The sequence below is a fragment of the Hippopotamus amphibius genome, chromosome 13 (assembly GCF_030028045.1).
Source record: "Hippopotamus amphibius kiboko isolate mHipAmp2 chromosome 13, mHipAmp2.hap2, whole genome shotgun sequence".
Lineage (NCBI taxonomy): Eukaryota > Metazoa > Chordata > Mammalia > Artiodactyla > Hippopotamidae > Hippopotamus > Hippopotamus amphibius.
In genome coordinates, this window is record NC_080198.1 from 71,844,211 (window position 1) to 71,870,885 (window position 26,675).

The 26,675-nt window shown below is 40.1% G+C and overlaps 1 protein-coding gene across 1 annotated transcript; it reads left to right on the forward strand.

Moving 5' to 3' along the window:
• Positions 1–671: 671 nt before the first annotated feature.
• On the forward strand, positions 672–26,440 carry LOC130834491 (cGMP-specific 3',5'-cyclic phosphodiesterase-like). Its single transcript, XM_057704635.1, has 3 exons — positions 672–1,111; positions 22,531–23,119; positions 26,378–26,440. The coding sequence occupies exons 1-3, from the start codon at positions 990–992 to the stop codon at positions 26,438–26,440; spliced, it is 774 nt and encodes a 257-aa protein (XP_057560618.1). The 5' UTR covers positions 672–989.
• Positions 26,441–26,675: the final 235 nt, after the last annotated feature.

The following is a 26,675-nucleotide window of genomic DNA, read 5'->3' on the forward strand; positions in this document are numbered from 1 at the left end:
GGGCTAACTGGCTGTTCTGCACTGTACCTGGGTAGTTCCCGTACCTTCAAGTTCACCTAATGGTACAGAGATGCCCTTGTTTTCTGACTTCATACAGAAACATCGTGATTATTGTATCTCAATTTACTTTTTTCTTTTTCCAGTCAAGAAAGGGGGCTTAATGCAAATTAAGCCTTTGATGCGAAGGCACATAATTTATAATCATGATTGTTATTATTAACATTAAATCGCGGGAATGGCTTTGTTGGAAGTTACCCACCAGGACCCGCAAATCTATTTCGGTGACACACGCCCCAACTCTCCTCACCGAGGCGTGGTGCTTGGCTGGGGCGCTCTGAGCCACTGCGCTGGCTGAGCTCCGAAGGAGGTGGTCCCCGCTCCTCCCGAACCCACGCGCTGGGCTGGGAGAAAGCGAGGCGGGACAGTCATTGTTCTCCCTGGCCCGGGCTACCAGCACCTCTCACTTTCGGGAGAAACTTCCCCCGGCTGCCGCTCTCTGGGCTTGGGATGGGTCTCCACAGCGCGCCCTTCCCTGTCCTGGAGTGGGACGCTCAGAGAACACACACCCCCACAGTCACCTTTGCGCGCTCGTCCGGAGCCGGCCGGCACACAGCGCACCCCAGCGGCCGCGTGGCTGCCTTCTCGTCCTGGCCACTAGGCTTCCGCAGAGCTCGCCAGTCGCCGCCGCGCGCGCCTCGGAATCTGGGGACTCGAGAGCCTGCGAGAGCCAGTCTCAGCCAGACCCCAGGGAGAGCGCGGGGCTGCGGCACCCCGCCCCGCCCGCCACACCTGGGAGCGGTGAGGACCGGGAGAGGCGGGGCGCGGCAGGAGGCTGGCCCGGTGCCTGAGCAGCGCCGCCGAAAGCCGGCCGGACTGGAGCGGGGCGAAGGGGGAGGGTCTCGAGGCCGAGTCCAGCTCCTCCGAGGGAGGGACCCCAGCTGGGGTGGAAAACCTGCACCGGGGAGCCGCAGAGACGCGCCGCGCTGATCATGGAGTGGGCCGGCCCCGGCTCCGCGCGGCCGCAGCAGCAGTGGGACCAGGAATCGGTCGAAGCGTGGCTGGACGATCACTGGGACTTTACCTTCTCTTACTTTGTTAGGAAAGGCACCAGGTAAGAAGAGGACCCGTGGAAGACCCGGCCGGGGCATGGAGCGTAACCTGGGGCTGATCTCTGTCCCTTATTGAATTTTCCCCTTCGTTAACCATTAAACAGTCTCCACTCTCAGGCCCTTTGCCTTTGAAGTAGGGCCGTGATCCTGTTACGGTGTAGAGACCTCGACTTTAAGGCGAGTACAGCCGAAAACCCCAAGCGTCGGATTCGATCCAACTTGCACAAAGTTCAAATCCAAAATTGAACGTGCCGGACCCCCCTCTCCCTCCCTCCCTCCCCCCAACACGCTGGCAGCCCTGGTGTTCCCTGGGAGCAAGACTATTTTCCTATGCCTGCGCTCACGAGCCTTCCTCTAGCCCTTCTCTAGCCTCCTGGTTCCCCTAAATCTCCTTAGCGAAACCAAAAACAGTGTTTGAGCCCCTTCCCTGCCGCTCCGGAAGCACCATTTCCAATGCTCCTCCCCCGTCTCCCTTCGCCCCGGCCCTGGCGGGGCGGGGAAGCCCGGGTAGGGCACGAGACCACGAAGAAGCCCCAAGGGCAGCAGCATGCCGGAACCTTCCCAGAGTGAGTGCTGTCGGTTTTTTGCCCCCTTCCAGTCCCCTGGTTGTCCCGCGCTCCTCCTCTCGGCCGCTTTTGCGCGCAAGGCGGCGCCGCCGAACGGGCTCTGTGGAGGGGTTCGCGGCGCGCACACAAAGGACGGCGCGGAGGCGCGGCGGGGAGCGGACCCTGGGGGGGGGTGACAGGTCCCGCGGCCCGGGACAACCCCAAAGGCCAGCTCTTCCTGGTCCGGAGCCAAGCGCCAGGGCGGCTGCTGCGGAGGGCGGGGAGGAGAGAGAGACTATCCTTCGGGAGGCGGCTGCTCAGCGGGCAGTCGGGGCGCGCGTGGGAAACGCTCGCGGGAGACTTGGAGAGGAATCGCGGCTGAAGCCGAGGGGCTAGGAGGGCGAAACGCAGAGTGCCCGGCGGCCGGGTGCCCCGAAGCCGGGGGAGTTGGTGCGAAGCCCGGCCGGCCGCTGCGCGCGGCGCGGGGCTGACTCCAGACGCACCCCTTTGAAGGAGGGGCCGGGATCTCGGCGTCGCCGGCTCCCGGCAGCGGCCCTCGGGCAGCTGGCGCTGGCCGCCTCTCCGGGAGGGAGACGCGAGCGGGGCGGTGATGGTGAAGGGGCCGGCCGGGGCTGGACGCTGGGCTCCCACCCGCCGGTGCACCGCCGCGACTCGGCCGGGCGCTCCCCGCCAGGGGGCGGCGCAGCGCGGGGCGAGCGGGCGGCGGCGGGCGGCGGCGCGACGGCGGGGGCGGTAGGGGAGCCGGCTTGGAGTCGCTGGCCTCCCCTGGGCACGTCGTCGGCCCCCAGCCCCCACCCCCACGGCGCCTCCTCGAGTCCAGGGTCCGCCGACGCCGCCTCATCTGCATCTCCAACTCGCCACGTTTGCTATGTTGCCTTTTGGAGACAAAACAAGGTACTTCCTTAAGCATCCTCCCCCTCTTTCCCCACTTTCCCCGGGGGCGCGGTGGGGGCCGGGTGCAGGGTGCTTGCACCCAGGTCACACCGGCGGGGCGATGCTTCGTTGAAAATGTGCTCTGTGACATTTCTGTCTTCCTCTACCTTCCTGCAGATGTAATACTCTGAGGTCTTAGATGGGGCGCTTTTTAACTCCGTTGCTCCTAAGGAATGTTCAGTGGGTGTCGATTTGATCACTTTTGGGGGGTTTTAACAGAGGCGATGGCTTCGGGACAGATCTTATCTCCTCTGTTTAATTACTCAGCCTGCCTTTTAAAATCCTCTTCCCGCTTTCGCCTTCTATCAAAATACTAAATTTGGAGCGAGCCAGGGGATAAATCCTGAATGGAAAGTGGTTCCCTTTCGAAGGGCACTTTTCTGCGGGGTTGGGGTGAGGCACTAAGACCATCTAGGTCTGGAATTATCGATTGCTGGGAGCCAGCAGTTTTGAGAGGTCTCCTCCTCCGAGGCCATCTGTCCCAGTTTTCCTTTCACCCTTGCATACTTGCACCCTTCCGCCCTTAATGAATTATAGCGCATAGTATAATGCGGAGTGGGCAGGAGAACGGGGCTGATATTTTAAATGTGTAGAGGGATGTTCTTTAGGCAGATTATTAAGAAAGAACAAAATTATTTATTTTAAACTCAGCGTAAATGTCCTTTTTCTTTTTTTCTCCCCTCTCCCTTTAAAGACATAAACTTGGGATTGTTTGGTGGTAGCTTTTAACTCATACATAACAACACTTCACTATGAGAGCCCGCCAAAAGCTTGAGAGTAACGTTTTTTTGGTTTTTTTTTGTTGGTTTTTTTCCGGAAAATAAATTGAACGAGTTGTTACATTTCTTTTCACATTACTTTTTTCTCCCAAATAGCATAGGATTAAAATCCCAGTTCTCAAAATTACACTGCTTAGCGTAAAATGTAGATCATCTGAGACTTTGTTAAAGGTTTTCTCTTCAGTTAGGGTTTTTATATCATAGTTGATGTGGACAATACGCTGAAACGCTTTCTGTGGTATATATATGTGTGTGTATGTAATCTTGGGAGAAGAGTTTATGTTGAGTTCAAGTTGAAAAACGAAAGTGTAAGATAATCAAGAGTAGTGTAGGCCCTCAATTTTAGGAGTTATACATAAAGCGCTGAAAGTAGTCAGTGTGAAGAATATAATCTGTCTTGTCTGTAGCCAGAGATTTTTCATGGAACAGTACTCCAGTTTGGGCTTCTATTTGATGGCATGACCTGGAGACACAGAATGAGAGGTTGAACATTAGCAAATTATAAAAATGCCAACCTGCTGAACACAGTGTGATTCACATGGTTGTGGTAAAAGCTTATTGGAGACACTTTGTTTAGAGCTGTTTTTTGTTGTGGTTTTTGGTTTTTGGTTTTTAACGAAAAGCTCACATTACTTTGCTTTTTCCCCTTTTGTTAGACTATGTATAAAATGAACACTGTATGTGATTTGGGAAAGCCTTGAAAGAGAATAGTTCTGTAGAGGCATTTGGTGTGTTTTAAGATTTAAAATAAATTTGCATTCACTTAGAATGGCCAGCTGTGCCTGTAAACAGGCTGGTTGGTAGAATTATTTCTACCTTATTTGATTTAATTGTTGTTTGACATTCATGCATGCTTCTCTGTTCTCTCCCCAAACTGAATGGTCTGCACTCAGTAGTAAGTCATTGAATAGAAGGAAGGTTCTGGCCCTCCTTAACTCTCATGTAAACACCTGTGAATTTTGGTTGACCTTGAAAGCAATTATCGCTGCTATATTTTACATTATTTCCTATAATTATCTTTCCTTAAAAGCTATAGCTTGTAGCACACAAATAGATGCTTTTTAGCAATCAAAACCTGTTTCAGTGAATTTTGAGAGTGTCAGTTGAACATTTCATAATATAATCTATTGGCATAAAAATTAACTTGAGACTAGTAACTAAAACCTATGGAAAACTTCCACCCTCGCTATTATAGAAAACTTTGCAGTCCTGCAGGTTTGGGATGCTGTGTTCATTAAGGGCTTTAATGCTTGTACATTCACAGATGGAGCCTTTTTGGTGCTAATGCCACTTTAACAGCTGTTGTTATTCTTGACAGCATATTAGAATAATTTATCTTTCATTAGTTACTAATCAGCTCTGTGATTGTGGGGGATGTTTTTGATCCTTTAGTATTGTAGGGGTAATATGATTGACTTTTATTGCTTTGTTTTGCACTAGGCCAAAGCTTGAGAATATTTGGCATATACTGGAAATAGGAGATATTAAGTGAGGACAACTTTTTATGACTACTTGGATCAAAGTCCAGAAACAGAAGTTTTACACTCCCATGTAGTTTTCTATGATAGACTTTTTATTTGACATTGCAAAGCTGTGGTGAATTAGTTGATGTTTCAGGTCCTGTGTTTGGGATTTTCTTTTTCTCTTTCTTTCTTTTTCTTTTTTCTTTCTTTCTTTCTTCCTTCCTTCCTTCCTTTCTTTCTTTCTTTCTTTCTTTCTTTCTTTCTTTCTTTCTTTCTTTCTTTCTTTCTTTCTTTTTCTCTTTCTCTTTTTCTTCCTTCCTTTCTCTTTCTCTTTCTTTTTTCTTTCTTTCTTTTTCTTTCTCTTTCTTCCTTCCTTCCTTTCTTCCTTTCTCTCTTTCTCTCTCTCTTCCTCTCTATCTCTCCTTCTCTCTCTCTTTCTCTTTCTTCCTTCCTTCCTTCCTGTGTCTGTCTCTCTCTGTGTGTGTCTCTAAAAGCTATAACCTTTTATTTGCATGATATTTATCTTCAAGTCAGATGATGGGTGTAAAATAAATCTTGCTATTCGATCTTAAAAATGATTGTTTCTGTGATCATATAGGAATATAAACTTTTCACAATTTTCAAACGAGTTGCTAAGCATATTTTGTTAAGCAGTCACTAATACTGAAGATAATAAAGTCCTGTGGGCATTGACTCAGTCTGGCTTTGATATTATTTCTATTTTCATTATGGTAATTCTGGTGTAATAATGTCCTTTTATCCGTGTGTTGCTTATGACCAGGGTCCTTATAGCCAGCTCTGACACCTTTTAGTGCCCTAAAAGTACTCATGTGGATTGAATTTGCATAGGATTGAATCTGGAAGAATCCATAGGAGCCCCTGAAATGTTTCTCATTGCTCTTCTATCACCAGTGTTCTCAGGGTTTCATATTCAGTTCCATTTTGAAAGCCCCCAATACAAGATCATGATTCCTAAAACTGTGGCAGAACTAATCAGTGGCAATTAGTCATTCAAATCTATTTGCTTAGTGTAACACTTAAATAGGCTTGTAGTACAATTCAGTAGCTTTTTTTTGTTTTTGATCTGGAGATCTATAGAGATTGCCAGTATTTTCTTAATATTGTTTTCAGTACCTAAAGATGAGCAGTTTTTAGCATTTTGATTATGTTGTGCAACCAAATTTCCTTTCTAAATAGTTCCACCTGAAGAAATGACTTGAGTCTGGTTTCTGATACGATTTCTTTTAAAATATATGAAAATGCTTTCAAGTTGTATGGGTAAAGTTTGTACCTTCACCCTTATCTGATTACAGAGAGTATGTCTTACTAAGATGCATGCTTCCCTTCTTCTAGATTTGAAAACACGAATTAACCTAAACATGCTTGAACTTCCTAATACTTTTTAATAATGCTTGGGAAAGAGTTCTTTCGTGCGAGAAAAGTCTTTAAAAAAACTGCTTGGTATTTATTAGTTTGTCCCTCAAATATTTTTCAAACTAACAATTTATTAACCCCCTAACTGTTGCGTTAAGTTAGATTTTTTCTTTGTTCTCAGGGCTAATTGTAGGATAAAAACTCTTGCTTTGGTAAGGGCTTCAGGGCAATTAAATAAATCACTGAGTTGATTGATAGTGGACGGTTGAAAAATGACTAATTTTTGAATTTAGACTGCACACTAGCTACTGACTTTGCAGGACTTCCTATGAGATTACTTTAGCTGGACAGATGTTGATTCAGTTGATCAATGTTACAGCTGATTGATGTGGCCTTGGAAATATCTGTTAAATCAGATTCTCAGTAAAAAAAAAAAAAAAAAAAAAAAAAAAAAAAAAAAGTGCCTATGAATTACAACCTACGAATAAAAATTGAAGAAACTCTTTCCACATGAGTCATTCGTTTGATATTTAGCTCTGTAATCTTATTTACTGACTTGGTATTCTCACTTTATTTTGAATCATATTTTTTTTCATGGTGTGAGTGCTTTATTCATTTTCTCTAACTGGTAGGAATTTCTACTTATTGCCAACTAAATATTTAAGGCAGGTAAGGTAAACTAAGTGTTACGTTCATAAGAATCATCCTGATGAATAGTCTAAAAAGCTTTATAAAAAGCCTTCTGTATATGGATGTATACATAGATGTATATATACACATACCCCATTTGTAGTTTGTAGTGAACATGCTTTTTAAAGTCTTAGGTGCCATTGTTAGCTTCTGTATTCTTTGAGACCTTTCCCTTATTTCTGAATTGTAAAGTAAAATTAACTTTTTGCAAATTGTCTTCTCGGAATAATTTTATTATATCTAAACTTGAGAAAGAAAAGATCCCTATCTGATCTCATATCCCTGGTAATAATTATTTTTTAAAAAGTCATCATTTCTACTTTCTGTTGAATAAGTATACTGAGGTTATAAGAAGAGAAAAAACCCTAATTTTTTAAGCTGATGAAATAATTAAAACACACAGGATCTTTGAACTGTAGAGTTAGAGGAAATCATGTCCAGTGTTTCTCAAATTTAAGTAATGTTTACCTTGTAAGAAAGACATTCTTATTGATCCCCAGTATCTTCGTTAAAAAGCTTTTGGTCACAAGTGACAGAAACTCATCTTAAACTCATACAAAATTAACTGACAATTGACATTCCTGGAGTTTGGTTTGGGTGTGAAATTCACCTGATGAAATAATCTTGTCAACATTCTTTTTGTCTGTATATCTGTCTAATCAATCTTCCTTCCTTCATTCCTTCTCTCCTTCCCTCCCTCCCTCCCTCCATCCCTGCTTCCCTCCATCCCTTTGGCCCTATGCAGCTTTGGCTTTATTCTCAGGCAGGCTTTCTTTGTGCCCTGGAAAAGTTTCTTCTTGGCAAGTTTATGTGGGTCTTAAGCTTCTGATGTTTGAGAAGTACCTTCTTATCCATATCAGTCATCTCAAGATTACTTGGCCTTGCTTGCATGACTTGCCTGCTCTGGACCTGTCACTGTGTCAGGAAGAATAGGGGTGTCTCACTACTTTGTTGGGGCAGGTCGCCCATAGTGTGATACGTCAGTGGGGGAGGAGAAATTCCCCAAAGAAAGTGATGTCAGCACCTCCAGAGGTTCCAGAGATCTGCCATACTAGTACTGACTTTCTCTTATTTTACTGTTAGTTAAATGTGGAATTCTTAAGAGTAGGTATAAGTTAATCCTAGTTATAGCATTTATACAGCTAATACCAAAAAAAGTGTATAAGTTAATTATAAATTAAATGATAAAACTCTAGCCAAATGTAAATTGACAGGCTTCATTAAATCATCCTGGTAAGGGTGACTGTGGCCCTGATTCCCCTGCGGGGGTCTGGTGAGGTCCGCTTGCCTTGGCTGCAGTTGCCTCCTGATGATTGTTTCTCCCAATGGGGCCCTCTTAACAGTCGTGCAACTTTTAGTGCCATAGCACAGTACACCAGCTTTGGGGTTTTATTTGGCTTGAAAGCATATTTGCATATTAAATCTACTTTTTTTTCTCTTTACCCCCGAACCATTGGGCTGCAGTGTGATTGTAAACAGAAATATAAACTTGACTGCTAAAATTGCAGGATAGTATTTGGTTATAAGGTGGTCATCCCAATCATTTAAAGTATATGTCTTGTACTTTTTTTTTTTTAGGTTTTAATTGTCATTAGTGTGAAAACGCAAAACTGAAGCATTTCCATAGAAAAACTACAGATCTTCAAAACATACTTGCTTTGGACTGTCCCGGCTTCTCGTACCTTAGATTGAGACATGCCAATCTAGTCCAGTCTTTCCCATATCTAAGCTGCAAAACAAATCGGTTTACATATTTACAGTATAGATTTTGCTTATTAGGTTTTCTTTCAGATGTAAGCAGGTTTTCCATGAAAGAACATTTTTCATATATGTGATTGTGAATGCATGGAAAATTATAAAACATGTCTCTTCCAACTCTTGGTCAAATTTGAATGTAAAAATATGAAGCAGTTGTGCATTTTATTTATATTTGGTCCCAGTAAGCGTCTCAGATGTTTTCATAGCTGGAGAACACTTGGGAACATCAAATAACTTTAGGCAGCATTTGTTTCTAAACCATGCCAGAAGCAAAGGAACTACTCACTGTAACATCAGAGTAGAGATTATTGGAGGAATCACTTGGAGGTGTCCCAGATCGCCCCTGTTTCATTTAATACCCTGTTATAGTATGTGAATCTTTTATTCATCCAAACCATTGCTTTTTTTTCTTTCCTTTTTTTTTTTTTAATTGAAGTATAGTTGATTTACAGTGTTGTGTTAGTTTCAGGTTTACAGCGAAGTGATTCATCTTTTTCAGATTCTTTTTCATTGTAGTCAACCATTGCTTCTTAAAGGGGATGCTGTTTGGCATTCGGTAGTGATACTTTTTGTTGTTGTGAGAAACTGTTCCGCGTGTTGCAGGATGTTTAACATCCCTGGGCCCCAGAAACTAAATGTCAGGAGCACCCTGATTATTGTGACACATATTTCCACATGACCCCCAAAGGCTGGCACCACTACTTGGTTAGGAGCCACTGTTCTGAACCCTTTAAAATTTACCTCTATTTATGGTGGTTAAGGGCCCCAGATAAGATAGATTTAAGCTTCAACCCCAGAACTACCGCTTTCTTAAAAGTACCTTTAGGTACTTTATTTGCTTTCTCTGCAAAATGGGAATAATAGCATTGACTTCTAGTGTTCTTAAGGAATTTAAAGGAACTAATACATATTTCCTTATCTTTTTTAGACTGATTTTCAGTAGGTTACTGTTTATTTTACTGAGAATCCTCAGTGCCTTAATTATAATTGCAAACTTTGAGAGTCACCCCCTTATTCTGATAAGTGGGAATTAGAACAACAGAACAGGGACTTAATAGACTTTGTGTCCTTCTCATTTTTTAGATGAGTTTTTATTAATGGTTGGAACAGAACCTTTTGTGGATTGTGTAAGGTACTGGAAAGGGAATTGAAATGGGAGTCCAGACCTCCTGCCTGTGTTCCCAGCTTTGTGACTGGCCCAGGTTAATAAATCTTGGCTTTAAAATGGGAGATAGGAGGGGGTGAGAAATCAAAGCAAAGAAATTCATAAATGAGTTTAACAATCTCTTTCAGCTCTAAGCATTCTTGATTCTCACCAGGAGAGCAGAATATCAACTTCTCAGATTGAATAGTTTCCTTCTTTAAGTATTTTCCAAGTATGAGTGGTGGATCTAGGTCAGTTATGCAAACAACACAACTAGAACTGTGTAAAATTAGGATCCAAGAGCAGAAGAAATATCTAACATTATATTTTATGTGAGTTATTTTTATGTTTTTCCTACAGATCATTTTATCACATTTCCCTATGTTATCAACCATCCCTTTTTAGACAGGAAATTAGTGTACTCTTTGTAATTCTGGTTTTAAGTGGTTAATTCCCATCAGTGATGGAGAAAGGCACTGGAGAGAAAGAGAAAGGGGTCATGTTTTAATAGTAGACTTAAAAACATGATTGTGCACTGTGTTTGTGGATCATTCAGGGCCTGTAACTGTTTCCTTTGTTTTGTTTGAGGCACCCTGCAGATCTCTGTAATGTTACTCAAGGGTAACATCCTTGAGGCCCAGATATCAGCCTACCTATAAAATTCCCCCAAGTAAGCCCCCTTGGGTGGGAACTAAAGTGGACCAATTTTAATCCCCAAATCTCCTGTAGCAGAGTGTTAAAGCATTGTTTTTATCAAGTGTTGATATTTAAAACCATTCTCCAGTTTAGAGGTATGGTTGTTATGAAATATTGCTATGGTTTTTATCATAAGTAATTAGTTGTATATTTTATCACATTTGTTGTCAAACAGTTTTATTATATCTGTGATGTTTTGAAAAACTTATCACCGAAATTCTATAACTTATTTTTAAAAATTAAATTCTGAGTAGTAATAGAAAGACTGATTTTTCTCAAGAAACAAAACACAACACTGTTCAGCTCTTAATCTTTGTGCATTATTCAGGAAATTATGTCATATGTAAGTGTAGTTATTGGTCTAGGGAGTCTATGTTTTTTCAGTTCTAATTTGAGAAAATACCAACATTGAAACAATTGTTTTTTTTTGCACAAGTGTTTCTATAGAGAAATTAGTGCTTTTAAACTAGGAGCTTAAAAAGAAACAAATGGGTAACATCTCATTATTCTGTAGAAACCCATGAATACATTATTTTTATTTTTACAAAATAAATTTTGAAAATATATTTCAGTTAATGTTCGATTAACTTGGGAATTTCCTGGTGGTCCGGTGTTTAGGACTCAGTGCTTTCACTGCCAATGGCCCGGGTTCGATCCTTGGTCAGGGAACTAAGATCCCACAGGCTGCATGGCGTGGCCAGAAACAAAAAATTCAGTTAACTTAAAAACAGTAATGACCACATATTAAACACTGTGTACTAGACTCTATGCTATTACTTTATAGGCATCATTTCCCTTAATTTTCTGAAGAACGCGATGAGGGTTAATGCCATTATCTCCATTTTATAGAGAGTGAATAATGCACCTGAGGTCTTATCTCAGAAGCAGCTCTGGGGTTGAAGCCTCAGTCTGTCCCACCAAGAGCCCTTACCCACCAATCTCTACTGAAGTTCAATATTCAATATTAACGGAAGCAAAGCAAAGACTCATAGATTTAATGTCGTGAGGAATTTAACTCAGGAAGAGGCTAAAGTTTCTCCTAGGGCCTCTTAATGTGCAAGCACGTTACTAAATGAGGTGCCTAAAGACTTTGCCCAAGTGGGTTTCGTTTCCATATATAATTTTAGAGTATGAAAAGTGCGACCTCGCCAATGACATTTTAGAATAGAACGGCTGAAAACTTGGGTACTAGACTGTTACCATTGTATTTTTAGTATTAGAACACAAATACCCTAAGTACAGTATATTTTCAAAGAATTTTTATCCTCTGATACATTATTTTAGGCAAGAGTACGAAACACACTAAACTAGTTGCTCTACAAGTAGATTTCATCTAATTATATTTTTAACCCGTGAGAATTATGTTCACATCAGAATTTTACACTGCTTTGTAAATTTTTCTTTGCCTTACTTTTCTAGATGCCAGGAAATAGTCTATAAAACCTAGACAAAGTATTTAAATTATTTTTCCCTTTCAAGGCATCTGGAATACTGAATATGTACTTTAAGGTATTTCTGTCTTTTTAAGATGAGTGAGCACAGTAAAAGCTATTGCTTCGTGGAGCCCCTTTGTACACAGTTGCGAGTGCATGTGTGTTTGTGTGTGTGTGTGTGTCTCCCTTTTGCTAACCGTATTTGAAATGGTATGTGAGAATTTGCATCCCACTATGCAGTAAGTTTTGCATATTCTATTTAATACTTCTAGATAGTAAGCATTTGGAAGAAGCTATGACTTGTTTAGATTAGTGGGAAATTTCTAGAACACAAATTATAAACTGTAGTTTTCCTCCCTGGGATAGGTAATAATATTGAGTGAAAATTAGAAATTGCAAAAGGGGGAAAGTTGTCATTCATAACAGAGTATGTGCCATCATCTGGTGACATTCCATTTTTTCAGTGGATATTACTAATCAGTTTATAAAATTTTTGTAGAATATGAGATGAAGCATAGCTCATATCTAAAACTTAAACCTATTTAAATATCCCGTAAAAAGATATTCTTAGCTTGGTACCATTAAATTTAATCATTAACTTAATTGAATCTATCATTTTAAGAATGATACACTTTTCATCTTCTTTAAAAATATGAGCACACAGGATGTGTAGGAATGAAATATGTAGCACTTTGTTTCTACCATGTGTGTAATTTTGATGAGATAACTCTTTGTTACAACCGTTGTAAAAATGACAATTTACCTCCTAGGCTTCTACCCCCCAGAATTTCTTCGATGCTTTTTTCTTATCATTCACGAATGAATTTATTCTTTCCATTTCTCTGTGTATTACCAAAGATCCCAAATGCCCGACACTGGAAATGTCAAGCTCAGCCTTTTCCTGCAGCAGCTGCTAGAACCTGGCCGCCTGGCCTTTTGAGTGCATGAACTCATTTAGTTTTGTAGGGTGCTCCAGCCACAATGAACATTGTTTTGAAGGATGCAGTGCCGTTGGGGCTTTACAGAAGCCTCCTGAAATCAAAATATGTTAAACGTTATTCCTCATGACACTGATGTTTGTATTAAATCATCATTGCACGGGTGGGACTCGAGCTGCAAGCGTCTTCAGTAAAGTAGAATACTAAGATAGTAGACTTCTGATTGGATTCATTGTTTTAAGAGATTGGGGGTTTAAAATCCAAGTCACATTTGTGATAACTCATGGCACGTTTTGATCAGCTTCCAGTGGCTGTATTTCCGGCTCTCTAATTAATTTCAATCTTTTGGGTTCTTTACTTGCTCAGGAAGGGAAAGGATCCCTTCGTGAGCCCTGAGCAGCATCTCTGGTACCTGTACGTTTGAAAGCACAGATGGTATTCACATTCATGTTACCTGAGTGAAGTAACTCCCAACATTGATTTTGGCACCCTCCAGGGTTTCTCCAGTTATTTTAAGACATATTGTAGAAGTTTAAAAACAAAACTACGTCGAATTTACCCATTTTAAAAAGGTGTATAATGCAACTCATTTATGAGGTGAGAAATTTTGTGTGTAATAAAATGTGGAAGGAAATAACTGACTGGAGAATAATAAAACAGATTTCGGTGAGGAGAGAAGGAATGACTTAGATGGGGTGTTAAACATCGGGATCTTGTCATCGATTATAAATTCTTGGCGTTAATTTTTATTGCATTTCCCTTGGCTGTGGGTTTTTTTCAAGGGTCCAGGGCCTGTTGTCTTTCATTAACCTGGGCCTGTTGTCTTTCATTAACAGCCTTGTAAAAGTTAAATCAACTCAAAGACTTCAAGAGGTCTGTTCTGCTTTCGATTGCAGGGCAGTTAGCAAGGACTTGCTGATACCTGAAAGCAGAGTCACTAAGTTATCAGTGCTTGTAGGAGAGGGTGGAATACCTTTGTGGAACGTGCATCCATTTTGTTCTTTTCGTTCAAGTGGCTAGGATGTAACTTATGTAGAGTTATGATGTAACTCTTCTTTTTAGAGGGAGAACTCAGTGGGATTCTATAATGAGTGACAATCTGCAGTATCTGCTTTGGACAAGTACTCTGGATGCTCAGGGTGCAGGTAGTCAGCCTGTTTCCAAACCCTCTGAGGCCCACTCAGCCTGTGGGCCTGTACCACCAGGAATACAACCTTTTTCTCCCTCACTTTCTCTGATTCTCTTGGCTGGACTTTAGGAGGGAGTGAACAGCCATGGCTCCTTACCCCAGCCCTACGTCTCCACTGGAATGAATCCTAAGGGTCTAGGAGATAGCAACATCTTCAATATATGGAAGAGATTTTGAAATGCTTCCACGTGCGTTTTCTAACTTGACGCGCACACCAACCCTGTGCGGTGAGTGAAGGAGGAAGAAGTCTTTTGCCTGTTTAAAAATGAGGAAGCTGAGGGGCAAAAGGAGATGACAAGAATTGACCAACCTAATCCTCATCACCTACTGGCCCGTTCATCATGTAAGCAGGCTTCATGACCTGTTCATATGGCTGACCGTGTGTACAATGAAGAACTTGTACTCTGGAGACAATGAACTCCAGAGAAGTTGTGATTGGTTCAGCCTCACATCTGTGTATTCTTATAGTTGGAACTAGAGTTCTCTCGTGATGGCCAGTTTGGTATTCTTGGCTTCATACTCTGCTGAAGAAAGTCAGCACCTTGTGCTTCATGAAGAAGTTAGAATAGGCAGTATTTCCCCTATTATACAGAGGATGAAATCGAAACTCAGAAGAAGAAAATTGTTTGCCACTGGTCACAAATCCCATTGGTAGCAAAAGCTAAGAAACAGATTGGAATTTAGGATTTATGGCTGAAAAACACAGCTTCCCGGGGTGTGGTTGTAAGTCCCAAGAGTTTTTAGCACTTAGTCAGCCTCCCTTTTATAAGTAGATTGCAGTTTGTTTTTTCTGTATTAAATATATGGTATGGTTTGGACAGTAAAATGAAAAAGCTTGATTTAAGGAAGACTTTTATGCCACAAATTATTAATCCAAGAGCTTTCAAAAGGTTCAGTTATCTTACACAGGATCCTTTGTGCTCTTTCAATGATAAAATTAGTATTAGTGATTTGATAGCCTGGAGCTCATTAGCATGCTGCATAGAACCTGCTTTTTTCTTTGTTGTCTACCTGCCAACAGTTTCACTTGGGAAAAATAGAATATCGAGTGACTAGTGTGGCCAGCTAAAATATAGGACACCCAGTAAAATTTGAATTTTAGATGCTGCTGATAGTAAAAAATTATTCATTGTTTACCTGAATCTGAGTTTTAACTGGATATCCAGGATTTTTATTTGCTAAATCTAGCAGCCCTGAGAATTATTCTTCTCTTGAACACATTTATTATATATTCTTTTCAGTGAATCATTTTCGGTTTGTAAAACATTTTATGCTTTCAGAGAAACATAGGCATGGGATTCAGTCAGATTTTTTTTCAGGACACTATCCTTAAGAATCTTGGTTCTCTGAATCCCTTGAGGCAGTGTTTTTACCTCAGTGGTTAAGTGTGCTGTCCTTTTATGATCTGGATGGAAAGAATTTAGTTAGAGGATGTGTATTATAGGTGATTTTATTTTCTCTATGCCTTGTGTGTTTAAATTTGATCTTTGACTCTTTCAGATGCAGCTAGACATTATGAAGTGTCTTCGTGACAAACATTGATGTTCTGGGAACTTTTAGGTTCTTGTAGGCCATAAGACTTGGATTAGGAGACCCAGATTTGATTCCAGGTTTTGTTACCAGCTTGCAGAATGTGTTTGGTTCAGCCATTTAATTTAGCTTCATAATTTAGAAACTGGGATTGTGCATGCCTGCTTCACGAGGTTTAAATAAAATGATGCTTTTTTTCCCCTTCCAATATCACTAATGTAAATACTTTTCAAAATCTCAGAGACTCAAGGAAGAGAAAGAAGGGAAAACAGAGATCCTATCTCAGGCCAAAGAAGTGATTTGCCCCATCAGAGCTACCAGCCAGGTTTCTTGAATCCCATCTGGTATATTACCCTCATATTTGACATGTTCATCTTTCCAACTTTTTTCATTCACATGCAGTTACATATAACTTCATATGACAGCAAATTCAGTGTGTGTGTAAATTAGCTGCTGGACACAATATAAGCTTCAGTTTGGGGAGGAGAGGTCTGGGCTTGCTCACTCCTGTATCCCTAGTGCCTGACACACTCAAGGACCTTCATGAGAATAATTTATTCTAGAAAAAAAAGGACACAAAAGTGAATCCAATTAAAACGGAAAAATATCAGTGAAAAGGCTTTGATTGGAACTTTATCTTGAAAAATGGAACCACGGGTTATAAGAGTAAATTTACCTTATTTTAGATTTAAGAAGATTTAGATTATAATGAAAACGCCAAGCTATTAAAATAAACAATTTTCTGGCAAGGCTGTATCGTAAACACAAGTATCTTTACTTCTTATTTGGCATTCGCAGCAGGATCCTAAAGAGAGTCTTTTTTCCTCAAATATAGTTTTTTAAAATTAATATTTGACGTTTTTCCAGCAGCCTTTCTTAATCTAGAATGCAGTTATTTTCACATGTTTGTTATATCATGATCCTTGTTGATTTTTTTCCAGTTGTTAGCTGTTTTTTAATTGGACTTAACCCTTAATTATCAGTGGCTTTATGTAATATTAGAATAGTTCTCCAATATCACCTTGGTTTCCTTCTAGAAATTCTATATCTTACATAAGAGTGTAAAATTGCAGTCTGCAGGTGATTTGTATTTGCAGAGATTAAAGTATTAAAAAACAATCAACAGGAGATGATAGATATTAGTCTTAGGAAGGAAGGCCCACTTCATACAGCCACATAGGTCATGCACTGCAAAACCTCAAGGGATGCCTAAAGGGAGAGAGGTGGGAGAGAGGATTTAATTTCATTTATGCTTGGTTTATAAGTGATTGTTTTGATGTTATGATAACATATGTTTTCCTACGCAGGGACATATCTACAGGGACTCAGATGATCAATAATGTGGTCGTGAGAAAACCCTTCCCTCCATGACTGGTAGTTAATAAAAATTGTTGATTGAGTCACTGAATATAGCAGATCTATTTTTCCTGAGTCATTTAATACTGAGTTCATCTCTCCAAGAAAATATCTAGAAGTAAAACACTTGTGACACAATACAAATATAATACAAAACACCTAACAAAGAATTTTTGGACACTGGCTTAGTTTAAGACATATATTAGGCCCTATAGGATATCCTATAGGGTAAATTAGCCATGGTCAGTTATGAGACTCACATCCAAAGGAAGATGAACATTAATAGCTAAAACACAATGTTGATTTTCTGTAACAAATATACCAGCATTCAGATTTTCAAAGGACTATTGTCCCTTTTAATGCAGTTAATTTAGGAGGCTTCATTTATTTATTCATTCACACAAATAGTTATCAAGGACTTAGTATGTGCAAGGCATTTTCTAAGTACAGACATGCAGCCGTGAACAAGACAGACAAGTATGACATTTACATCTCCTCGGAGGAGGCAGACAATAAACCAACAGATTGGTAAAGAAGAAAAATAGACGATAGTAAGAATTCAGATAGCGTGGGGGGAGAACATAGTGTGTCGAGGCCACTTGAGGTGGAGTGATCAGGGAAGACCTGTCTGCGCAGGGGCTGAGGAGCTGCGATCAGCCGGGTGCAGGTGAGTAGAGTGGTCCAGACTGGGGGCAGTTAGAGTTTGATGTGATGAGGAGTATCAAGGGGCCGGCATGGGCGAGAGGGGCTATGGTAGGGGATAGAAAGAGTTTGAGTTTGAGTCTCAATTCAGTGAGAAGCCAAGTAGGGTAGTTAAGATGTTAAGGTTTTCTTTGTTCAAAGATGACTCTGGCTGCTGTGTGGAGAATGGATTGAAGGGAGGCTAGTATAATATCAGAGAGACCAGTTAAGGGGCTGTGGCCACAGTCCCAGGTGAGAGGTGGTGGGCTTGGATCAGGGAGGTAGTACAGGAGATAGAAATGAACAGACTAGAATATAGGGTTTTGAAAGTCATGTAGACAAGACTTGGCTGCTGGATTGGACGTGTGAGTTGAAAGAAACAGAAATTCAGAGTAACTCCTAGATGTTTGGTTGAGTAGCTAGGGAGATCATGGTGCTACTTATTAATATGAAGAAAACTGTCAAGGAGTGAGGTTGAAGCAAGATGAAGGATGGGCCATTAGGAATTCTGATTTCACGATTTTAAGGTGTCTGTTTAGATGTTCACATGGAGTTGTCAAGTAGGTGGTTTGATTAAAAAATTTAAAAGTCGACCACCATTTTTCAATGAGAGGATAAGAAATAAGTTGAGGCTGTGTTTCAGGTTTGTAGCTGAAATAGTAAAAATACCTATTTTTGTATACATTTGAGAATTTAAGTTACATGTACACACTTTTAAATCACATGAGACGTTAAGTTAAATGTATTGCTTTTTTCTGTCTTACATTTTATGAAACAGCTTATATTCAAATGCTTCCTGTGCATTTTTCACATACATGTCTGACATCAGTGTCTTTGGCACTACTGCTGTGATTCTGGAGGTAATGCAAGCATTTCCCAAAGTATGTCCCCCTCATTTCTGTCGAAGTTTTTGAGATACAGCATTATTTTATTATCAGCGTATGTTCTCATTGCTGAAAATTTTGTCCTAAGCCTTGTCATGAATTTATAAAACATTAGGCAATTATATTTTAAAAGATTCTGTGCTGTAGGTATACACCAGGGATCTGTACAGTATACTTACTACATTGCTTTTCTAAAAATAAATTTATTTATTTATTTATTTATTTATTTATTTATTTATTTATTTATTGGCTGCCTTAGGTCTTCATTGCTACGTGCGGGCTTTCTCTAGTTGCGGAAAGCAGAGGCTACTCTTCGTTGTGGTGCTTGGGCTTTTCAGTACAGTGGCTTCTCTTGTTGCAGAGCATGGGCTCTAGGTGCATGGGCTTCAGTAGTTGTGGTGCACAGGCTTAGTTGCTCCATGGCATGTGGGATCTTCCCAGACCAGGAATTGAACCCATCTGTGTTCCCTGCACTAGCATGCGGATTCTTTTTTTTTTTTTTTTTTTTAATTTTTTAGTTATCTTTGTGTCATTTTTTAAAATTTAAGCTCTTTTTTGGAATATAATTGCTTTACAGTGCTGTGCCAATTTTTAAGGTACATCAAAATGAATCAGCTGTATTTATACACATATCCCCACCCTCCCGTGACTCCCTCCAACCCTCCCTATCCCGGCCCTCTAAGTCATCACCCATCATCGAGTTTGTCTCCTTACGTTATGCAGGAACTTCTCATGAGCTATATATTTTACATTTGGTTGTGTATATATTTCAAAGCTACTCTCTCACTTCGTCCCAGCTTCCCCATTCCTTCCCCCTCCCCCAACCCTGTGTGCTCAAGTCCATACTCTACATCTGCATCTTTATTCTTTCCCTGTCACTGGGTTCATCAGTACCATTTTTTTTTTTTTTTTTTTTAGATTCCATATATATGAGTTAGCATACAGTATTTGTTTTTCTCTTTCTGGCTTACTTCACTCTGCATGACCGACTCTAGGTCTATCCACCTCATTACAAATAACTCAATTTCACTCTTTTTTATGGCTGAGTAATATTCCATTGTATATATGTGCCACAACTTCTTTATTCATCTGTTGATGGGCATTTAGGTTGCTTCCACGTCCTGGCTGTTGTAAGCAGTGATGCAATGAACATTATGGTACATGTTTCTTTTGGGATTATGGTTTGCTTTGGGTATATGCCTAGTATTGGAATTGCTGGGTCATATGTTAGTTCCATTTTTAGTTTTTTAAGGAACCTCCAAACTGTTTTCCATCGTGGCTGTACCCCAACTTACATTCCCACCAGCAGTGCAGGAGAGTTCCCTTTTCTCCACACCCTCTCCAGCATTTATTGTTTTTAGTTGTTTTGATGATGGCCATTCTGATTGGTGTGAGGTGATACCTCATTGTGGCTTTGACTTGCATTTCTCTAATGAGTGGTGATGTTGAGCATCTTTTCATGTGTTTGTTGGCCATCTGCAGGTTTTCTTTGGAGAAATGTCTATTTAGGTCTTCTGCCCATTTGTGGATTGGGTTATTTGCTTTTTTGTTATTAAGCTGCCTGAGCTGCTTGTATATTTTGAAGATTAATCCTTTGTCCGTTGCTTCATTGGCAAATATTTTCTCCCATTCTGAGGGTTGTCTTCTAGTCCTGTTTATGGTTTCTTTCGCTGTGCAATGGCGGGCAGATTCTTAACCACTGCACCACCAGGAAGCCCTATATTGCTTTTTTAAAAACTAATTATTATTATTATTATTATTATTATTATTACTATTTTGGCCCATGCTGCATCACATGCAGGATCTTAGTTCCCCAATCAGGGATCAAACCTGTGCCCCCTGCACTTGAGGGCATGCAGTCTTAACCGCTGGACCACGGGCGAAGTCCCTACATTGCTTTTTAAAGAGAACTTTAAAATTTATAACTGTATCTAACACTTGGAATTATGGGGTAATCCTGATCATATCTGTGTTATCTTTTTTTTGACCCATTTCATTCTAGACTGGTGTCATTTCAGGGTAGTACAGTATTTACCAAACAATAGTTGCTGTTCAAAATAAAATAATTAAGGGAACATTCTATAAGTGAAAGACTTAGTAGAGACTCAGAAAAAAGGCTAACTCCTCTTTCTCCCTTCTGGATCGTCTTTTTTCACTTAATAAATTGTGATAACTATTCACATCAGTACCTATGACCATTTTTAAATGTCTGCCTAGTGTTCCCTTTATAAATGTGCCATGATGTGTTTTTTTTTTTTTTTTTTTTTTGGCACACGGGCTTAGTTGCTCCATGGCATGTGGGATCTTCCTGGAGCTTGGATCGAACCCGTGACCTCTGCATTGTCAGGCGGATTCTTAACCACTGCGCCACCTAGGAAGTCCGCCATGATGTGTTTTTGCCAGGCTTCTGTTTGTGGTATTAGGTTGCTTCTTATCTTCGCTATAACAAAAAGTACCACAGTAAATAAATACCCTGGTACTTCCTTTCCCACATGCGTAAAATCTGTGGAACAAAGGATAAATGCATTTTAAAACTTGCTAGCTATTGCCTACTTGCCCTCTGAAGAGGTGTTATCAATTTCTATTGCATTCAGAAGGATTAGAGAGTGCCTGTTTCCCTGCACTCTCCAAAATGATACACTGTCAAACTTTTTTATCCTGGCTCCTTGGTGAAGATAATCAGTAAGTCATTGTCAAGTGGAGATTGCATTGCTTTTATAGGCCAGTTCTTTTAAGTATCCTCAGTGGTAGCAAGTTTCTGTCTCTTGAAAGTGAATTTGAGTTTCAGAAAAAGTCGTCTAATGCATAAGATATACATTAAGTTAGCTTTTACTCTAGGTTTTTGTGGTTTTACTTGCTTGTTTTGAGAGGAAGGCTTACTGAAAAACAAGATCTAACTTTAAGATAAAACAAATATTCTTTCTACTCAATACTCTGTAATGGCTTACATGGGAAAAGAATCAAAAACAGAGTGGATATATGTATAACTGATTCACTTTGCTGTACAGCAGAAACTCACACAACATTGTAAATCAACTGTACTCCAAAAAAAATTAATTTAAAAAACTAATATTCTTATGTGGCTCTTGAAAATTTTTAGAAGTTAGTTTCAAAAGAAGAGTTCCAAAAATGTCTAAAGTAATGGCACCATCCGTTGGCATGAGAATGCAGCTTCCCAAGAGGAATTATTTGACCTGAACAACAATCATTTGGATGTGTATGATCTGGCATATTTGTTTAAAAAAATCACCCACTGTGAAGGCTTTAGCCCAAATGGGTTTTTTTCATGGGATGGCACATTAATAACATAAATAACTTAAGTTTTCTTGGACTGAATTTTCTATATGTTATTACCTACCTTTTTTGTTTTCTCCTTTATACAAGGAGTAGATACTCTAGAAGAAGAGATCATCTTTACCATTAATTGAACAAATCTTATTAGGATGATTTTAATGGAAATCTATAATCTTTCTACCACATACCAGATCAAATGGTTTATATTTTCCATTTCCCTTTCTAAATCTAATCTATATGTAGCGATATAGATTAAAACAACTATCTACAATTAAGCATATTAGCTAGCCAATTTTATATAAATTTTTAAAAATTTTTAAATATTTAACTTCAGAAAAAGTTGTATGTTTTAAATAGCAGATACATTTCCATATTTATATTTTCCTAAGACTCTTGTCAAATTTAGTGTCTTTTACTTTAACACAAACTGATTTGAGAGGAGCAGACTTGACAATGTGTTATAAATCAGATATCTGAAAATACACGTTATAGGAGTTAGGCTTTATTCAAATGTTCACTGAAGCAATTGTCCTCTAGAGTTTTTCAAAATAAAACTGTCTTAAATAAACCATCTTGTTTTTATTTTCTATGACAAATCAATCATTACCACATCAGTTTACCATGAGCGGCTTTTTAGAAGCTTTCGGGGGTAGCAGTATTTAAGAAGGGGTGTTCCTCAAACATTTACTGTGTCTACATGTTCTTTTCTGCAGAGAAATGGTCAATGCATGGTTTGCTGAGAGAGTTCACACCATCCCTGTGTGCAAGGAAGGCGTCAGAGGCCACAGGGAAGCTTGCTCTTGCCCCTCACAGCAGAGTCCCCATGCAGAGAGCAGCATCCCTGGAACACCAGCCAGGAAAATCTCCGCCTCCGAATTTGATCGGCCTCTTAGACCCATTGTCGTCAAGGATTCTGAGGGAACTGTGAGCTTCCTCTCTGACTCAGAAAAGAAGGAACAGATGCCTCTAACCCCCCCAAGGTTTGATAATGATGAAGGGGACCAGTGCTCAAGACTCTTGGAATTAGTGAAAGATATTTCTAGTCACTTGGATGTCACAGCCTTATGTCACAAAATTTTCTTGCACATCCATGGACTCATCTCCGCTGACCGCTATTCCCTGTTCCTTGTCTGTGAGGACAGCTCCAACGACAAGTTTCTTATCAGCCGCCTCTTTGATGTTGCAGAAGGTTCAACACTGGAAGAAGCTTCAAATAACTGTATCTGCTTAGAGTGGAACAAAGGCATCGTGGGACATGTGGCTGCTCTTGGTGAGCCCTTGAACATCAAAGATGCATATGAGGTAAATAAGAAACAGAGGCGGGGTGGGAGGTGGAGCGTGGGTGGGGCCTTGGACAACTACTGTGAATTGTGGGGATATTTGAAACTGAGATGTAAAAATGTGCATACTTGTTAAAAATGGGACTGTCTGGTAAGGACCTCCCCATCTTTTAAATGCCAGAGTTTCTTCACTGGGGGCTGAATCAAGGATAGAGGCCTGAGGGAAATATTGTCTTGTTTTCCTGCTTAATGATAATTTAACATAGCTCATCTCACAGTTGTATTCTTTCATCTTTTTACCTGATCACTATACATATCCCCTATCTATGTTATCTCCACGTGAACTTCTGGGGACTTTACTAAGATTCTAAAATGATAGGTCCAAAAAGTGTCAGAAAAACAAACCCATAGTCTTTTTAAATTCATTCACTCAATACATCATATTCATTCATTTGAAGTCCCTTTGACACCAAAGTCTGAGTTTCCTTCTTCCCACTCTTTCATTTCATTAAACAAATAAATGTGTGGATAGCTCTAGAAAATGGACATTTTTGCCCTACAATATTTCAGTGGAAAGATTTGATATTTCTTCCACTTTTGCTTCCATTATGAACAGATCTTTATTATGGACTTAAAGTTTACACTGTATGATTTTTCAAATTTCCCATTTAAAATGATTCTTTTATTAATTGAATTAGAGGTTTTAAACAAATCATCTTAATTGAATGACACTTAGTATGTTTATGAATTATGTTCTGGCATCATGCTAGAACAATTATGCTAGTTACTTATCATGTGGTACACTTTGAAGATTCCATAATAATACCAGCTTGAGGCTCCTCTGTGTCATTTGAGGGGTCATAGATGTTTTATTCATTCCTGTACTCCTGATGCCTAATACAGTGCCTGGAACATAGATGAGTGTTAATAAATATTGATTGGGAGAAAATTATAGTAGATGAGATAAATAAGTAGACTAGATAGCAGGTCATAATTGATCCAGGGAAAATGTGTTAGGTTCAGGGAAGCAGGAGATCACATACAATTGGGGAGATGGAGAGAGGTTTCTTTGAGGAAGCAATGATTGATATGGACCCTGGAAGATGGATAAGATTTCAGTAGATTGAGTGGTGTGCATATTGAGATCCAGTTGCAAAAAGAAGTTTGAGGAAGAAACAGGAAGTTGGACCATGTGGTGCTTGTAAGGAAATGTGTGGGTGATAGTATAGACGTTGAGGAGCTACTGGAGATTACTGGGGTCTTAAATGCCAAGCTGAGGAGTATTTATTTGATTCAGAGCCATGAGGACTAATTAAAGATGGTTTGAAAGGGGGACTGGCATGATTCAGACTGTGCTTTAGAAAGATGAATATTATGGTGGCCATAAAATGAATTAGAGGGAAAAATACTGGAAACTGGGAGGACAGGTTAAATAGTCTGAGGGAGTAAGCACCTGAACCAGAGCACTGGCCTTTGAGACCAAAAGGAGGGACTGGATTAAAGATGAAGAAGCTGAATCTGCTAGACTTGGCAGCTAACAGGAGGTGGAAGTGAGGAGAAAAGAGGAGTTGGAGAAGACTCAGGTTTTGAAGTTGGGTGAATAAGTAATAGTAACTGGTGAGAAATCCTGAGGGCAGGTATCTGGGGGAAGATGTGATAGTTCAGATTGGCTAAATCCTGAGATAGCTTTCAGAATCCACTCTATACCAGCAGTGTTTTCAATTTTGATTCTTCACGGAGCTATCTCCATGACCTCTTTGAGCTCTGTAAGTAATGTCACAGCATAGCAGACTCCAAGAGGGGTATTAAGGACACAGCTGAAGGATGGCTGCCAAATTTGCAGAATTCCCGTCCTGTCTTAGGTGACAGCTGGGTTTCCGCTTTTCAATGGCACTATAGTCCCAAGTACAGTAGGACCATAAATATGCTACAGCTTTGCTGAGAAAGCCTTCATCTGTTTGCATGGTCCTAAATTTCTCCAGCCCTGAGAATTTCTTCACTTATATGCACGTTATTTAATCTGTTTACCATCTTTAGAGTTTTGATGGTGTAATCTTTGTTTTGCAGTTAGTAATGATTTAATGCTTGTACTGCCATCTAAAATAGGCTCAGTGTCCTTGATCTGCAGTGACCCCAGACTGAAGCCTCTTAGTCTGTGGATTTCTCATGTTGCTGCTTCACCCTTGACACCCTTGATCTGTGTTTATAGAGGCCTTGCAGAAGTTATTCCCATCCCAGGAATTTCATTAGAAGTTGTGGGATTGATCTGGGCCATAATTTACATTGGTATTAACAGTGGAAATCAGTTGGCTAGTGGGTAATTCATCACTTAGCCCACTCATAATTTGAATAGTCAAAATACTGTCTCATAGCCGTTTATGAAAATCGTCAGAATATGAAAGTATCTTCTATGTTTTCTGAGTCCTACTTCTTTAAATACGTGTCTGTGAAAATGACACATTTCTTCAGCTTATGAGACCACAGAACACTTAAAAATTAATAATGTAGCAGTAGAAATCCAAGAAGTGGCCGTGAAACAAAGTAGTGCTCAGATTGAAGCTAAGAGTAAAAAAATAGTCTGCTAGATAGATTAATTGTAAGAAATGGTCAACTTTTGATTCGCTTTTTAAAACTTTGTAACAGAATGATATAAATTTAGGGATTCAACTGTTATATTATTAATAACATAACACATTCATATGTTTAAAATAGAAGACAAGGTCCACAGTTTAGACCAGTGAGTTTCAATTAGACCACCAATACCAATGGTGTTCAGTCACACATCATCTCCTCCTTCATCAGCCCCATCATTCGTGCAAATTTCTTGAATGTGGCACAGTATTTATTAATAATAAGATATTAACACATAATAATCAGAACAACTATATAAATGTGTTGGCATTATCCTCATATGTGAAAACTAGATATCATCCAATATCTAGATTGAATTGTGTATTAGTCAGTGTTCTTCAGAGAAACAGAACCAGTAGGATATCCAGAGATAAATAAGTGATTTATTGTAGGGATTAGCTCACTTGGATATGGAGGCCTAGAAGTTCCACAATCTGCCCACCATCTGCACAATCTGGAGAACCAGATAAATTGATGGTATAATCAACTGAAGGCCTAAGAATCAGGGAGGGGTCAATTGTGTAACTCTGGTTTGAGTCCAAAAGCTTTAGTTCCAAGAGCTCTGATGGACAGCAGGAGGGCAAGAGAAGATGGATGCCTTAGCTCCGAAAGCAAATTCGTCCTCCCTCTCCCTTTTTGTTCTGTTCAGGTACTCAAGGGATTGGGTGATGCCCACTGCGTTGATGAAGATCTTCTTTACTCATTCTCCTGATTCAAATGCTCATCTCTTCTGGAGACGTCCTCATAGACACACCTAGAAATTACATTTTATCAGCCACTTGGGTATCCCTTCGCCTAGTCAAGGTGACACAGAAAATTAACCATCACAAATTGCTTTGAACCCCTGGTTCCATGACCTGTGGAAGCCATAAGCCTCCCCAAGATTTCCTATGTCAAAGGATTTACATTGGCTAAACAACCCTTTTTCCTAAGTCAACTGGAATGCA